Source organism: Pseudonaja textilis, chromosome 1 (genome assembly GCF_049901715.1).
Source record: "Pseudonaja textilis isolate UNSWEBS1 chromosome 1, rPseTex1.2, whole genome shotgun sequence".
NCBI classification, from domain to species: domain Eukaryota; kingdom Metazoa; phylum Chordata; class Lepidosauria; order Squamata; family Elapidae; genus Pseudonaja; species Pseudonaja textilis.
Window position 1 is genome coordinate 38,556,119 of NC_141990.1, and position 16,758 is coordinate 38,572,876.

Below are 16,758 nucleotides of genomic sequence, written 5' to 3' on the forward strand. Positions count from 1 at the left end.
GCTTAGAGAACAAAGTATGTCTCCATTTATGGATGATCTCGTAGACTTTTTGCATTAACTAGAAAATATGATTTATGATTTGCGGTTTTGATGATTAGTAAAAAGCTGGATAATGTAAAAGAATGAGATTTCTTTTGTAATCAGAGAGTAAAAGATAATTTTGTAAGTGTAATTTATATTTGCTTCAAAAGAAATCACAAGCATCTATTTCTTCTTGATTTTTTGTCGTTCTTCTGTCTTGTACTTTTCTCACATGTTAGTTTCTATGTTCTTTGTAAATCGTTTAATAAAAAAATACTTTAAAAGATGGCTATTATTGGAGTCCCCTCTAATTTTATCCCCACAATGACTCCAAGAAGTGGATTGTGCTGAAAAAGGGCATTTGGCTTGCAACCACTTCGATGAGCACCAGGGAAGTGAAGGTGTGAATGTCTCCCTGATCAAATTCAACACTCGGATAATCTTAATTATTCCATAAGGGGCATCCTTTTTCCTACATGGAAGGGGAAATGTGTGCTTTTTCAAGTTCCATTCAAAAGAGATCTAAAAAGGTCCCAATGAGCTACAAGGACAACCAATTTTGTCTCTATAGTATGCCCTCATCTATGCAGTATATATGTAGCAAATTGATCAATTACACAGGTATTCTTATACCAAGCAGTATTTCTCAAATACTTAGCCTGTGATTTGCTTAACAACCACTGTAAAAACAGTAATAAATCGGGCCCAGTCATGTGGGTACCTCAACTTGTAACTATCATGGCCAATATATCAATCCCAATTACGGTTGTAAATTGAAGACTACCAGGATATGTGTTTGTGTGATTATATGTGTATATGTACATACACATACACACATATACACACAAATTTGTGTTTTGCATTTTTTTTTCTTTTTTGTTATTCTTTTCAATATTTTATTTTTCTAATTCTGATTTATTTGATTAAATATATATAAACAAAAAAATTAAAGGCAATTTGCTTACTCTTGGATTAAAAACAGTCAAAGTGTCTCTGGGACGTTCACCAAATACTTTGATAGATGTCGACTTTGGGACTGACTGCAGGACCCTAAAAATCAAAGGAAGAACATTCAGAGTCATTCTTCAAATGAAACATTTTACATACAGTAGATTTACTGTATTTTTCAGACTATAAGACGCACTGGACCATAAGATGCACCTAGCTTTAGAGAAGGAAAACAAGAAAAAAATAGTTTTTTACTTCCACACATCCAGTTTTTGACCTCCCCCTCAAAATGTTTTGGATTCTCATGTACCCAACACAAGCCAATGATAACAGATTACAAGAGCTGCCCATCTGAAGGGATCCCACGTTGCCTAACATTCCTGTGCAAATAACTGGGGATTACAGGGAAATTGTAACCAACATTCTTGATTACAAGAATATTGTTTTCTTCACAATAGCATAGTGAGTCACCATTGCCTTCTTTCAAGATTCTCTTTTTTAGCTTCTCAATCTAGTCTACATTTCCCATCCAATCACTTTTTGTCCTTTCAGTTGTTTCAATATGAGCCAAAATAAGCTAGCTGTAACAATACATAGTATATGACAAGTACAGTACACATTAGCTTTTTCAAGAATCAAAGGGTGATTTTTCCCCCCCATAGTTTGTGATGCAAGAAAGTGAAGAAAAGGGGGACTGATAAAAATGATTAATGAGAAACTGAAATCTTCATTCAACAACATGGATACTAGGTGTGCAATTTTCAAACAATTTTCATTGCAGAATGTACAGGTAAGCTTACAGTGCACTCTAATACAAACTAATCTCAATTATAAAGAGCATTCTTAGTGGTAATTGCATACTGACTTCTTTACAAGGCTATCTGATGATTTTCAACTTACTCCATATTCTCATCTTCAAAAATTGTAAAAGCAGGTAACGCAGCAGGAACACTAGGCTTAATGCTGACAACCTCACCTGGATCTAAAAGGAAAAGGAAAGATGTGATAGGCTTATATTTTCCCCGCCTCTGGCTGACGTCTCACACAGGCAACATGTATAAATCTTGTAACTGCTTGAGCTATTGCCTTCTGAACCCAATGAAGCTTCCAAGTGGTCTACCAGCTGTAAACCAAGCTGCAGTTGAAGTCACATAGGTAATTGTGAGAATCTCCTGATACAAGAATTATCCGAACTGGTATACAGACTTATTGTGTAAAACTTTCCATGATCTCAGCACCTCCCAGATAGTCAAACAATAGCGGTGGATCCAAGAGGATGCTGAAACTGCAAACCAGTTCAGCATGCAGGGGCATGACCTATCTATAACTAAAATAGGACAGTTGGCTTTTGTGGGCAATGGAAAATGCTTGTTATGATCTTTAAAACCCTACATCAAGCGTGTCCAACCTTCAGCCCAAGGGTTGCATGAGTCCTAGACAGTTAGTAATATGACTCCACAAAATTAAAAAATAAAGGAAGTTTATTATTCATATACATTAACTTATATATTTTATACACAGTCCAAAATGATTCCTCTTCACTCAGTGCAAAGGTTGGATATCCATGCCCCACATGATTCAGGGCTTGGTATATTCAAGACCACTTTCTCCCATTAGTACTTGCATGCTTCCTAAGATCTGGAATGGAGGACGTCCATGAGAACTCTACTTCTAAGAAATGCTTCTATCAGATACCATGAAGGATGATCTCCTTCTCTACAATAGCATCTCCCAGTGTTCAGTTTGTCCCTCTCATCCAATTAAAATTCTAAAAAGTCATTAAGATTAGGTCTTTAGAGTCTGATTAGAATTTATTTTTCCTTCAGTGGAAATATTTCATTGTTTGGTGATTGTTGTCCTTCATCCTTTCGTCCAATTCTTGTTTCATTTTTCATTGCTTTTAATTTTGGTAGAGCATGAAGGAATGTTAGCTAATCCATTGCATATGATTGGAATGGCATATAAGCACAAGTCAGCAACTAAGTAAGTATCTTTCACTTCAAAATATAAACCTAAACAGATATTCTGATTGTTAGATGTATAATTTTCTCATCATGGGCATTTATTTTTAATCCTCTCTAGAAAGCCAGCATTAGTCGTGTATATATCCTAAAGGTTTGTCACTACACGAAACTAAACAGACAAAAACATACCCTTGCTAATATTATGGTATCTGACTGCTACTTATTGAAAATCCTCAGCTATATCTAAAATTAAACCTCATTTTTGTTAATATAAAGAATATGAGATGTATCTTTATTGGATCTGTTCTGTAGCTCACAAGGGAGCTCCTCACACTTCTCAGAATAAATTTATATTTTAACAATAATGAGGCAAGGAAGAAAAGAACTCCCATCTATTGTTTTAGGTCCTTTAGCTTTAGCATCTTGAAATCACTTTGGCAGAGATTAGTCCAATTATGTCTGCCTAACGAATCTTATAATCCAAGACAAATTCTTGAGCATTTGCAGAACTTGGGGCTCCAAATTTATGATGAGGTCTCTCCAGTTTCACTTAGCAGCTATGCTGCCAGCATAATGGAAGCTATGGTTCCAACCCATCTGGAGATTCCCAAACTAAGGAAGACCAATGCGAAGATAATTTATCATTTGTAGGTAATGACATTTACCTTTGTTTCTGAAGAAAGAATCAACATCTTCTTCCTCATCTTCTGAAAGTATAGTGGCATCTTTTAGAGAAGCCACTTGAAACATGTCCATGATTAAACCTTGGTAAGTCAAAGAAAAATTCAAAATAAAGGACAGGTAAAGTTTTAAAAAATCCAAGAATGTTTATGAAGGCAAAACCATTGGAGGTATTTAAACCTTTTGGTTTCATTTTTTTTAAATTTTAAAACATACTTTATTGAATACAAAAGATTAAAATATACAAATATACAAAAGTAAAAAATAAAAAGTCATACAATAAACATCACAACACATTCTATATTAAGGCTAATCATATTTTCCTCTAATACATTATGATAGTGATTTAAATATCTCATAGAAAATATTAAATGGCAGTTACTTCCTATCCCTTGTAGAATAACTGTATTAATAATATATAAACCTTTTGATTTCAATTCATGAAGACCCAAGTCCAAGGTTGTGTTTTAATCCTAATAGGCATTCTCAGCAGGTTTATATGCAGGCTTCCCTAAACCCTAATGTGATTGTGATCACATGATTATGGGGTACTTGGCAACATGTTGTGTGAACAGGTTGCCAAACACCTGGATTGCAATCATGCTGGGGTGTTAGTGCAATGTTTTGTGAAAGTCCGAGGCCATTTTTAGTTCTGCACAATTGTTAAAGAAATAGTTGTAAGTTAAGGGTTGCCAGCACTAAAATAAAGTGCAGTCAGAGATAGGAGAAATGAAGAGACAAATAGCTACATATAAACATATTAACTCCAGGTTTTCCAGCATAATATAGGTTATTATTGTAATCCAAGAAGTTAACATAAAATTGTAATTAATTGCTTCTACCAGATCAGGGGTGTCAAACTGGCATCCTGCAGGCCAGATGCATCACATGCAGGCCATCACCCCAGCTCCATGAAGGGAAAAAACATTATGTCACAATGGCAACATGACGCAGTGACTTTGACACCCGTGTACTAGATGGAATGTATTCTTGTCAGCCTCGCTTTTCACTTTCAGGAAATAAGGTCTTCTTCTTTAATGTTAGACCGTTTCAGCCTGAAGTTACTTTATAGTGGCATTTGCTATTTTAGGATATTTTAATTGTCTTAATTGCAATCTACATAGAAGTAATGTACAAGGTAAAAATAGGTTACCAACTAAACCTATTTTTCCAGCTGAAAAATATAGATCATATTTTTCATGTGGTAAATACATGACTTTTTATTTTATAAAAACTGGTTAATTAACCCACATTTTTATCAAGTTTTGTCATAGTTATATAAATGTAAGTGTGCTTTTTATTAGTTGGATAATCAGTTTCCTTATTAGTTCGGTTGAGATATATTTTGAAACTCTATCTATCTATCTATCTATCTATCTATCTATCTATCTAAATATTAGCATCTTTAGTAAATTTATTTACTTTTGTTAGTAAACACAAATTTAGTGTTTGTGGAACACTAACGAAGTGCACACAAAATTATCGTTTCCAATCTACCCTTTCATTTGCAACTCAGTACTGGCTAACAGATGTTAGCAAATATGGAGTAGGAGAACAAAATGTTTAGCTACATTTTCTGATAAGATCTACTAAGAAAGAAAGAATGAGAAGAACTTTATAGCTTTGGGGGGCAAAGAAGTTTCATGTTCTAATTATTTTTAATATTTTGCTTTTAATTAAAAGAAAAAGTAAAACAAACATGTATATTCTAACATCGTTATATTCTGTGAGACAGGATTTAATGCTTTTGAACATTTATTTTCTTTTGAAATATATACATTAGATGGACATACTAGTGATATTAGGAGTCTGCTAGACAGCAGAAGTGGATTCTTCATATTGCTATGAGTCTAGTGAGACTAGTCCTTCAACATTGAAAAAATAAATTTATTGTCCAATTATTCCATAAACTGAAGACTTAGTTTAGTTTAGTTTAATTTAATTTACTTTATTTTCATTGCACCTCATACAACAAAATTAAATACCATCTTCAGTGTACATTATGACTATGAAAATAAACACAAACACACATCCTTCACATTCTATGAACCCCTTGAAAACCCTTGATAGTGCATTAATATTGCACTATACAGGTGAAACTTGAAAAATTAGAATAACGTGCAAAAGTTCATTTATTTCAGTAATGCACCTTAAAAGGTGAACCTAATATATGAGATAGACTCATTACATTCAAAGCAAGATAGTTCAAGCTGTGATGTGTCATAATTGAGATGATTATGGCTTATAGCTCATGAAAACCCCAAATCCACAATCTCAGAAAATTAGAATATTGTGAAAAGGTTCTAGGCTCAAAGTGTCCCACTCTAATCAGCTAATTAAGCCATAACACCTGCAAAGGGTTCCTGAGCCTTTAAATGCCTTTAAATTAAGTCCAGGGTCAACGCAGCCGTCTACCAGGAGATTTTGGAGCACTTCATGCTTCCTTCCATAAACAAGCTTTATGGGGATGCTGAGTTCATTTTCCACCAGGACTTGGCACCTGCCCACACTGCCAAAAGCACCAAAACCTGGTTCAATGACCGTGGGATTACTGTGCTTGATTGGCCAGCAAACTCGCCTGACCTGAACCCCATAGAGAATCTATAGGGCATTGCCAAGAGAAAGATGAGAGACATAGGACCGAACAATGCAGAAGAGATGAAGGCCACTACTGAAGCATCCTGGTCTTCTATAACACCTCAGCAGTGCCACAGGCTGATAGCTTCCATGCCACACCGCATTGAGGCAGTAATTGCTGCAAAAGGGGCCCAAACCAAGTACTGAGTACATATGCATGCTTATACTTTTCAGAGGTCCGATATTGTTCTATGTACAATCCTTGTTTTATTGATTGCATGTAATATTCTAATTTTCTGAGATTGTAGATTTGGGGTTTTCATGAGCTGTAAGCCGTAATCATCACAATTATGACAAATCACGGCTTGAACTATCTTGCTTTGCATGTAATGAGTCTATCTCATATATTAGTTTTACCTTTTAAGTTGCATTGCTGAAATAAATGAACTTTTGCACGATATGCTAATTTTTCAAGTTTCACCTGTACAGGGGAATTCAACAGTTACTCCACTGGGATAGAAGCTGTTTTTCAGCCTATTTGTCCTTGTTTCTATTATCCTGTACCTTCTGCCAGATGGTAATAGTTCAAAAAAAAAGTGTAATATCAGTTATTGATACTGTCAGTATCAATACTGCTATTGATACTGTCATGCCCCTGGTGGAGACTGACTCTGAGGAAGAGGAGGAACAGCCAACAGGGAGTGAAAGTGTGGCTACAGAGGTGGTGGAGGAGGCTGGGGAAGGGCAGAGGCCAGCTGAGCAGTCAGAGGAGGACCCAGGCCCATCCCCTAACCATCCTAGGGCACGCAGGGAGGAGAGGATCAGGGTAAAATGTGGTCTACTTGGGTGGAGAGGGCCATGATCCTCTTCATGGGTTGCAGGTGTGAGATTTGCTTAAGAGTTTGGACCTGTGTGCTAACAGACGCTGGAGACAAATTAGTGTTTTATTCCTAAAGAAGGTTTATCTTGGTTGGCATTCTTCCAATGGACTGTACCTGGTTATCTTCCTGAAGTTGACAATTATCTATCCTGGTCTGTCATGGAACTTTATTCAGTGCAGTTTGTTTTTAGTTTTTGCTTCGTTATCGGCTCTTGAATTTGAACTGTGTTTCTTTCCTTTGAAATGTTACTTTGAAAATAGTTTACTGCTCCACTATGAACAATTAAACAGTGACGCCAAGTTGAAGGCATTAAAGGACTTTTATTTACATTTTGTTTTTTGTTATATTTCTGATATACTCTGGGTCATCTCTCTGCCCACATAATTCTTTTGAGTTCTGTTCTGGTATATGAAAAATATTAGTTTCTGGATGGGAAAACAAAGAGCTTTGACTGAATTCAACCAAGACTGAGCATATATGAATTTGGCATATCTGATCCCAGGACTGAAGAGTTTTCATCTTTGGCTCTTGGGAGTATCCAGTATACAATTAACAGCTTATCCTAACTCCTGCCTGAAGAGCAGCTAACATCTATATGTAGGTTAACCTTCAAACAATTTTGTCTTGTGTACGGATCGTGCCAATTCCTTGGGAGGCTCATATTTTATTCATATTCCAGATGTATTATTATAACCAAATCTAAATGTATTATTATAATCAAATCCCTCAAAGACTATCTAGAAGTCCAGAAATAACCAAACCATGTAGTGCCTGCTCCTCCACAAGCTGGTGGGCCCCCCAAATATATGGTTGGCTCTATCAAGCTGGCCTTCAAAAAGGCACTAAAAGTCTGGTTCCTTTTTCAGTCATTAGGGTCAAGAAATTGGAATTTCACCTGGAGTGTTTTAAGGCAAATTTGCATGCCTGATAGTTTGCTGGTTTCGTATGCTGCTTTTAGCTGTACAGGTTTATTATTGTTGATTTGTTGATTTTATGTCACCCAGTCACATTTGTTCAAACTGTATTTCTGTATTCATATCCTAAATAAGTAATTTTATATAACAAAGAAACTTAATGTTACTTGTGAATTATAAATGAGTTGCTTACTGGCACAAATTGCATTTATGAATATTGCAATGAAGTATGGCTATCTTTTATTGAAACCATTGCATAAAACTCTATAAACATATGTGTCCTTTCTAATTTACCTAGTCACCATTTCCAGAATTCTTTCCCTGAATATCCCATTGTGTGCAATGTAAGGCAACTACTTATTTTACTGAAAGGGTTTCTTCAAGTATACTTAGCAATGTTAAGTGTCTATAAAACTAAATATAAAAGTCTATAAAAATAAATGTCCCCAGATTTTTTTTTTAAAAAAACAGGCTTTATACTTACCCAAGGCTTCTTTTGTGTGAACAGTAGGAGAAGGCTGCACTTTAGATGGGGTTGCTTGTATTATGCTTGATGCATTTGGAGTTATATGACGTTGATCAAAAACTCCTGACGTATTTCTGTTACCTGGTACCAAAAATGCAATATGAAAATTTGACAGAAACAGAGGTTTAAATTTATAGAAACTTCTACAGATTATTATTCCTAATGCGTATTTGATACAACAGTAACAATGTAAGAAGGAGCATAAAAAAAGAAGTTTCTTTGGATTTTAGATTAATATGCCACTTTAAAAAAACAAAATTGATGAAGTATTTAAGTTTTAAGATAATCCTCAACTTACAAACCATAATGGTGACCAGAATTTCCATTATAATTCAACATGCTGGTTATCATCTTTAAAGCCCTACATGCCATATATCTGTTTTTAATCTTCTCATCCAACTAGGTCAGATAGGAGAGGTGGGGTCTAGGCTTCCTTCCCTTAAATGCTATGACCTTGAAGATAAGCCTTTTCTGTAATTGCCTCAGCACTTTAGAATAGGTTCTCACTGGAGATTCATGGGGTCCCTACCCTTTTAGCTTTCCAGACCTGGCTATTCTCCTTCTCATGTTGGATTAGAATGGGGACTGAGTCAGGAAACTAATAGAATTACTGGTCCAGGGCCTTGTTTTCATTGATTTCTTTAAAATATGTGTTATGTTATATGTTTTTAAATAAACAAACAGTGAAACACCCTGCCTCCTGAAATCAAGGTTTCATCCTTGATGTGCAGCCTCTGCCTCAGACAAAGGTTGGCAAGTTTTTTTGCTTGGGATGTTATGAAGATTTCTGCTTTGGGCAGAGATTTGGACTGTAAATTCTGTGAGATCCCTTCTGACCTTATGACATTGTGCTTCAAAGTTCTTGACCATGTTTACATCTCAGACTACAGGCTTCAAAAGACTAATGCAGAGACAATTATACCTTGTACAATATCCTCAAATATGGATTAGTAACCCATTAGAGCACACACAGAATATTAAGAAAGCAAGAAAATATATTACCGCCTCTCATTTCCATGGAATGCTGCTCTTTCTGATTTGAAGGATCTATGTGCCTGGCCAGAAAAATCATCACAAAAAAATTCCCATATTAATCTGCTACAAATTATTACAAAAACAAAATTTACTGAAATATCACACACACACACATACATATGGAAGGAGGGAGGGTGAGAAATGTGGCATGGTTGTCCACAAATAAGATCTTACTATAAGTGCTGGGTATGGTTGTTATTCTGCATTACATAAAATGTAGAAGTATCAATCCCACCACAGAGACTGACTTTTATCAAGAATGCACCTTGGGATATAAGTTATAAAAGACTATGTTAATTATCTATTGTCATTAAAAGAATCTTTGGCTTTGGGGATGAGGTGATTGTGGTGCTCCCTTTTGGTTTTGCTTGTTTTATTTTGACTCAATTGATTTTGAGGTTTTGCTTGATATTGTACTCTTCTAGTTGGCTGTTTTGCTTTTAGTTATTTTAGTTGCAAGCTACCCAGAATTGTTTAGGAGTTAGGTAGCCTATAGATTAAACAAATAAATATCTACAGGTTAGCTCAGGTGTCTTAAATTTAATACTTCAATATTTTAACAATGTGCTTAATATTGGATTTCAAATATCCTCAAATGGAGTAAATCTTATTCATATACATCTCCTAGCACATTTAGTGGCATATAGTGCAGAATAGGTTCATATGCATCAGGTTGATTGTTGCGAATACTAATTTTGACAAATTAAAATTTTAGGAATACAAACGTCAGAGATCAACAGTTCATTCCTATCCCAGCTCATTAAGATATAGCTATCTAAACAACCCCAGTAACAACACTGCACATATTAAATTATGGTTTGTTTAATTAGCATTTGTTGAACAAGTTGTGGTGATCTGGTTCACCAATAACCTTGGTTATAAACTAATACCAATAGTTATATTTATAAATAATAAAAATTAACCAAACCATGATATGTTCCTATGATCCAACCAATACATCAACCACAAGATGTAACAATTCTAATTCCCATCTATCCACAGAGTGTTCATTTTTGGATAAAAAACAACAACAATTGAACCCGTGAAAGCTAACTTTTACTTACATCTCTCCATCATGGCAATTATGGAAGTTAGTAGTATACTTCTGAGGTGGTTGGACAGAATCATTACTGTTGACTTGAAGCCTATGCAGACTACTTGCACATTCTTCAAAATCAGGGTGAATTTCAAATGCAGCTTTCTCACTTACAGCTGTCATCGGAGGATCAAATACTGATGATTGCCCAAGAATTTCATCGGTATTGGCTACATTGCTCATCATTGTCAAAGAAGTTGAAGACACTCCAATCTCCTTGAAAGCAGATCTTTGTGGGTAATTTCCAATAGGCCGGGAAGTTAAAGCATCTCCTGATAAACTTTGATGTTCTGATCTCAAGTTCGGAACACTCTGAGTTACAGAAGAAGTTACCCTTTCTGGCCAACATTGTGGTGTTGTCATCTGTACACATTGATCACCCTTATTAAATTAAGAACAAAATACAAATTTGTATTTTTAAGTGACTTCTTGCCATTTGTATACTTGTTTACTGATTTCCATGCTCTAATGCAGGGGTCCCCAACTCTTGATTCTGTGGACCAGTGATGGTGGCAACAGTGGCAGGAGGGGAAATAGTTTCACAATCACAACCTAAATTTCTCACATACACAAACGAAGCTTCGTGTGCTTGCCCATCACTTTGGCAGCCTGATTCCCAATGGTCCAGGGACCGGTAGTGGTCCACAGCCCAAAGGTTGGGGATCTCTGCTTTTAGAGCATATTAATAGAGCAATTTTCGTAACTTATCTGCAACACTTTTTTAGAAACACTAATCATACTTACAAGCATAATATACTTTATCAGTATTTTACAACTTACTTGCTATGTTGTACTGTAACTGGTAGGCTACCAGATCAAGAAAAGTTGCATTAAAATTTAAACAGATTGAAAGAGGTTTTACAATTCAAATGTGAATTCCTTCCTATATTGAAGGCATAAATTGGAAAAGTGTTTCATTATAGTATAAAGATAATAAATATAAAGTTACATTAGAAAAAAAAACATTTTAAAGCTTTTTTTTTGGCATACATTATAATTAAGATGGAGTCTATTCAAAGAGTAATCTCTATTGATTTTTATTTGATTAAAAGAACAGCCATATTTCACTCATACAAAAACTATTTGATAAAGAAGATACAAGATTTTAATCTAGTTTTTCTACTTAAACTTTTAAGAATATCTTGGGACGCTAGTATTATTCAGTAAAAGAGAATTTTATATAGAGAAACTACTGTAGTTGCCTGTTTACTAAATAGCAGGAAAATTACTTTAGATTTGGAATTAGATAATTCTAGCTGCTGAAAATGTTTTTAATCCCTTACCATTACAATTCTGCTTATGAATGAACATTATGAAGTAGACATTCTTGATCACCTTTCATAGAGGGATATAGGTAGATACTAGGGCAAGGTCTTTTTTCAATCAAAATATTCTAGGAGCAATATGTCCAGATGTTGCTGGACTGCATCTCCTAGAAGTCATAGCCACTATGGCCAATGATGAGAAATGCTGGGAACTGCAGTTTATCCCACAGTTCTTATCTATGGATGATAAGAACTGTAGTTCAAAACTGGGAAATACCAACTGGAAAAGACAGATTTATAACAACTACACACACACACACACACTATTAAATTACACTGCAAATATACCCCTGTTGAGTTTAGCGAGGACTGGTGAGCAACTGGCTGTAACACATCTTTCTGGAATGAAGATGATGATTGGGAGAGCTGGTCCAATTTCTGCTGCAGTTTCTGTAGCTCAAGGAGGTCACTTTCTTTCTTCTTCATTAACTTCTTGTCTTCATTCTCTGAAAGTATCAAGACCCATATATTAACTACTGTCCTAGTTGAACCTTTGTGTACAATTTTTTAAGTATCGCTTAGAGCTAGTTCTCTGCCTGATTTATGGCTATTAAGCTACAGTTATACCAATTTTTTAAAAAGGTGTTCCTAGTTCAGCTGAAAATTATAGATCAATTTCTTTATGTTGTGTTACATGCAAAGTAATGGAATCAATCATAAACCAATCCATCATTTATCACTTAGAGACAAATATCTTTTTATCTGATAAGCAGTTTGGCTTTAGGAAAAACTTATCCTGTAACTTACAGCTTTTGCACTATAAAAATACTTGGACTACATGTCTTGATCAAGGTAAAGCTGTAGATGCAATTTATATAGATTTCTGTAAGGCTTTTGACACAGTAGCACATGATAAACTGCTGTTGAAATTAAATTCTTATGGCATTTCTGGACTTTTGCACAAGTGGATTGCTGCGTTCTTGTCTGATAGTATGCAGAAAGTTAAAATAGGGAACTCGCTGTTTATTTCTGCATCAGTTAACAGTGGTGTTCCACAAGGCAGCATTTTAGGACCCACACTATTCTTGCTCTATATTAATGATCTATGTGATCAACTCAAAATTGTGTCCTTTTTGCTGATGACATAAAATTATTTAATACTACAGATAATTCTGTTGTTTTGCAAAGTGATCTTGACTATGTCTCTGAATGGTCATCCACTTGGCAATTTCAAATTTTGATTAATAAATGCTTTGTCTTACTTATTGGTAATCAGAATATCATGTATAAGTTAGGTGGTATTGAGCTAGCAGACGACCTTCACTTTGTTAAGGACTTAGGTGTATTTATCTATGGCGATCTATGCTCCAAAGTTCATTGTAACAGCTTTGCTATAAAAGCACTAAACCTAATTTAACGAAGTTTTTTTTTTCTGGAAACATTGTATTGCTAACTAGAGCTTATAAAACTTATGTCAGATCAATTTTAGAGTACTGTTCAACTGTTTTTATAATCCTTACCATATAGCTGATATTAGTACAATCGAGCAGGTTCAGAAGTACGTTACAAGAAAAGTTTTGCACTCTTCTGTACATAATAGAATCACCTTTGCTATTAGGCTAGAAATCCTTGGTTTGGATAATTTGGAACCACATTGCCTGCAATCAGACTTAGGTATTGTATACAAAATTGTATATAGTAATGTTTTACTTGTAGGTACCTTTTTTGTTTTAATTGCAATAATACATGTGCGAACAATCGTTTTAAACTCAATGTGAATCATTCTAAACTTGACTGTAGAAAAATATGACTTTTGTAATAGAGTTGTCAAGGTCTGGAATGCTCTACCTGATTCAATTGTTTCAGTTACAAATTTTCCACAGTTTTAGTCACAAATTAACTTCTGTGAACCTCACTTCTTATTTGAGAGGTCCGTAGAGAGCGTGCACAAGTGCACTGAAAATGTGCTTGACATCCCTGTCATTATTTTTTTTATATATTATTTCTGTTTGACAAATTACAATAAATCAATAAACTATATTGTTAAAATAATTCTCTCCCTTAAAATTAAAGGATGATATATTTTTAGTAACTCTGACCTTTATTATTCTAACAAGGCAGGAAAATAAAACAGAGTGTCAAATAACACTTGTAATCAATACCCTGAAATCTATCAGTCTATTAATTTTCCATCCACTCATTCATCCATCTGCAGCAACATATTGGGTAAAGCAATAAAAATAGGTTTCAGGAATCACAGAATACATGACCAATGCCTTCAACAGAATAAATCTACACGGCACTGCATTTGGAGCAATAATCCTGATTGCTGTGTTACTGTGACAGCACAGAAGATTGTCCTATATAAAGAAAATATTTCAACAAGGAAAAATATAGGAAACAGATTTTGTGAGAAACATAGTTGATAGTTTAGCTAAAAACTAAATTTGTTCTTAATTAGAAAAGGAAATAGTTCTATTTCCTTACTTACTTTATGTACAAGAATAGGGGAAAGATATTGTTTAACTTTACAATGGAATTCAGTAAAAACTCCATTGCATTTTGCTGACCAAGCTGCCTCCATCCATAATATTCAGATGCAGTTTTTAAATGCGCATTTATTCTAATAAAATTGAATGCATAAGACATTCAAGTACTGATAATTGGCAGTGCCAAATCCAGGAATGGAGCAGACTATAAGGTAATTGTTGCAGACTGGCATATCTGGCATATTTGGGGGACAAGTATATATGATTTTACAACTGTGCTACCTTTCACAGACCATTCTGTATATAGTAATTGTATATAGTAATCATTTATATATAAAATCATTTCCCTTGCGTGTGGCATGAGATCTTAGCCTATCACTGTTAAAAGAGTATAAATGTATGTAGGATAAGATTTGAGCTTGCATTTACACCTTACTGAAATCAATGGGCAATTACTGATTAGTTTATTCTCACTAGAATTGGAAAGACTTAACTGCAGATAACCTAAGTTATAATGTTATTTATGAGTGTCTTGAGTAAGTGAAAAATGAACAGTCCGAGAAATTTCCATGGCTTGTTTTTAGGAACAAAGCTATGATGTGTCACTCTACCAATTTCATCGCTTGTTTTCCAATGCATCTTCATTTATTCCTGGTTTATAGTTGTACCTTTAGTTACTAACCAATCAAGAGATAGAAAACAAAAGCAGTGAAAAAGGAAACCAAACCAGGAAATGCTTCGCTCATCTACAGGTACTCCTCGACTTACAACTACAATTGAGCCTAAAATTGTTGTTGCTAAGCAAGAAATTTGTTTGGTGAGGTTGCTCTATTTTACATCCTTTTTGCCACATTTGTTAAGCGAATTACTGCAGTTAAGTGAGTAATGCAGTCATTAAGTGAATCTGGCTTCCCCTCCTTGACTTTGCTTTTTGGAAGCTGGCTGGGAAGGTTACAATTAGTAATCACATGACCCCAAGACAATGCAACTACCACAAAAACATGCCAGTTGCTAATTTTGATCATGTGACCATGGGGATTGCTGCAACAATCATAAGTGTGAAAACCAGTTATAAGTCAATTTTTACAGTGCCGTTGTAACTTCGAAAGGTTACTAAACAAATGGCTGTAAATCAAGGACTACCTATACAACACTGACTGAAACCTTATTTCCAAAAAAACCATTTAAATCCCATCTTGGCTTAGCACATGCAGAAGCATTAAGTATTATGTTCCATGTTTTGAACTCAAGAAACTGAGTTAAATTGTAGTAATTACCCAATTCCTTTTGTCTTTTCAAACATTCTGCCTTCTTCAAATATGCTTTGGCTCTCACTTCTTCAAAGCACAGTTCAGAACCTTCACAATCAAGAAGTGTCTTGTCATACATCGCCTGCTGTTCAAGGGCAGCGTGACTTGATGGCTTTGGTACAACTTCTGACTTAGAAATGGTGGTGATGTACTTGGGTTTTTCTCTAGGGAGAAAAAGGAATTTAGGGCCCTTTATATCAGAACCAGAAACACATCAAGCAATATGCTGAAGCACATGCAATGTTCTATCCAATCAATAAAGTCATATAAATATTTTGAGAAATGCTATTAAAACAAGATTCAGTTGCTAAATCACAAGACATAAGCTATGGGAAATCAAGGCCCCCAAGCCCAATTCACACACTAAACCTATTGATTTGGACCAATAATTTTCTCATGATTAAAATCGGGACAGGCAATATGCTTAGAATGCTTCTTAGGAAAGATTAAAAAGTTGAGCAGGTATGAGATATTTGGAGGCGGGGCGGCTAAAATTCAAAATGGGTGCAATAATGAATACAATAACTCTTATTCAGAAGAGTCTGTAGGAGGGGTTAGAGTTAAAAAAGAATCTTAATTTCTTTGGACCCCTTCCTAATGCATGCCTTTATTGTTTTCCTCAGCTAAAAGTCAATGAAAACATTGGAACTGCTCCCCCAGATTCAAAGAATAAATAAGTACATATGGGCAAAATGTCCCCTCACACATACCAGATCTGGATTATATAAATGATGAAATTATGAATTTACCTATAATTACTGAACACTGTGTTCCGAAACACTGTGTTCCTAAATCACTGATTACTTACATATTCTCTTGTTCCCCGCAAGTGATGGGGTGTAATTCAGAACTATCTGGATTCTAAAAAAATAAGATAAAAGTTCAAAATGAGGACTTGTCTAGCAAAGACTTCAAGTTTTGTTTTTTGTTTTTTAAATTAGAGACAGAGACAATAAAGACAAAGTTTGGATACGTTTTCTAAAACAAAGTGAATGAAGCATCTAATGTGGACTTGCAAAAAACTATATTTGCATATAATCTCTAAGAGACA

At 34.9% G+C, this 16,758-nt stretch overlaps 1 protein-coding gene across 1 annotated transcript in view; it reads right to left on the minus strand.

The window, feature by feature from the left end:
* Positions 1 to 16,758, minus strand: part of BUB1 (BUB1 mitotic checkpoint serine/threonine kinase) — a 43,226-nt gene that overhangs the window by 7,562 nt on the left and 18,906 nt on the right. Inside the window, exons 7-15 of the mRNA XM_026695937.2 lie at positions 16,516 to 16,568; positions 15,675 to 15,871; positions 12,257 to 12,414; positions 10,612 to 11,024; positions 9,515 to 9,567; positions 8,471 to 8,593; positions 3,599 to 3,697; positions 1,870 to 1,951; positions 987 to 1,071 (exon numbers count right to left, since the gene is read on the minus strand). Coding sequence (XP_026551722.1) covers positions 987 to 1,071; positions 1,870 to 1,951; positions 3,599 to 3,697; positions 8,471 to 8,593; positions 9,515 to 9,567; positions 10,612 to 11,024; positions 12,257 to 12,414; positions 15,675 to 15,871; positions 16,516 to 16,568 — 1,263 coding nt within the window. The remainder of the gene's footprint in view (positions 1 to 986; positions 1,072 to 1,869; positions 1,952 to 3,598; positions 3,698 to 8,470; positions 8,594 to 9,514; positions 9,568 to 10,611; positions 11,025 to 12,256; positions 12,415 to 15,674; positions 15,872 to 16,515; positions 16,569 to 16,758) is intronic.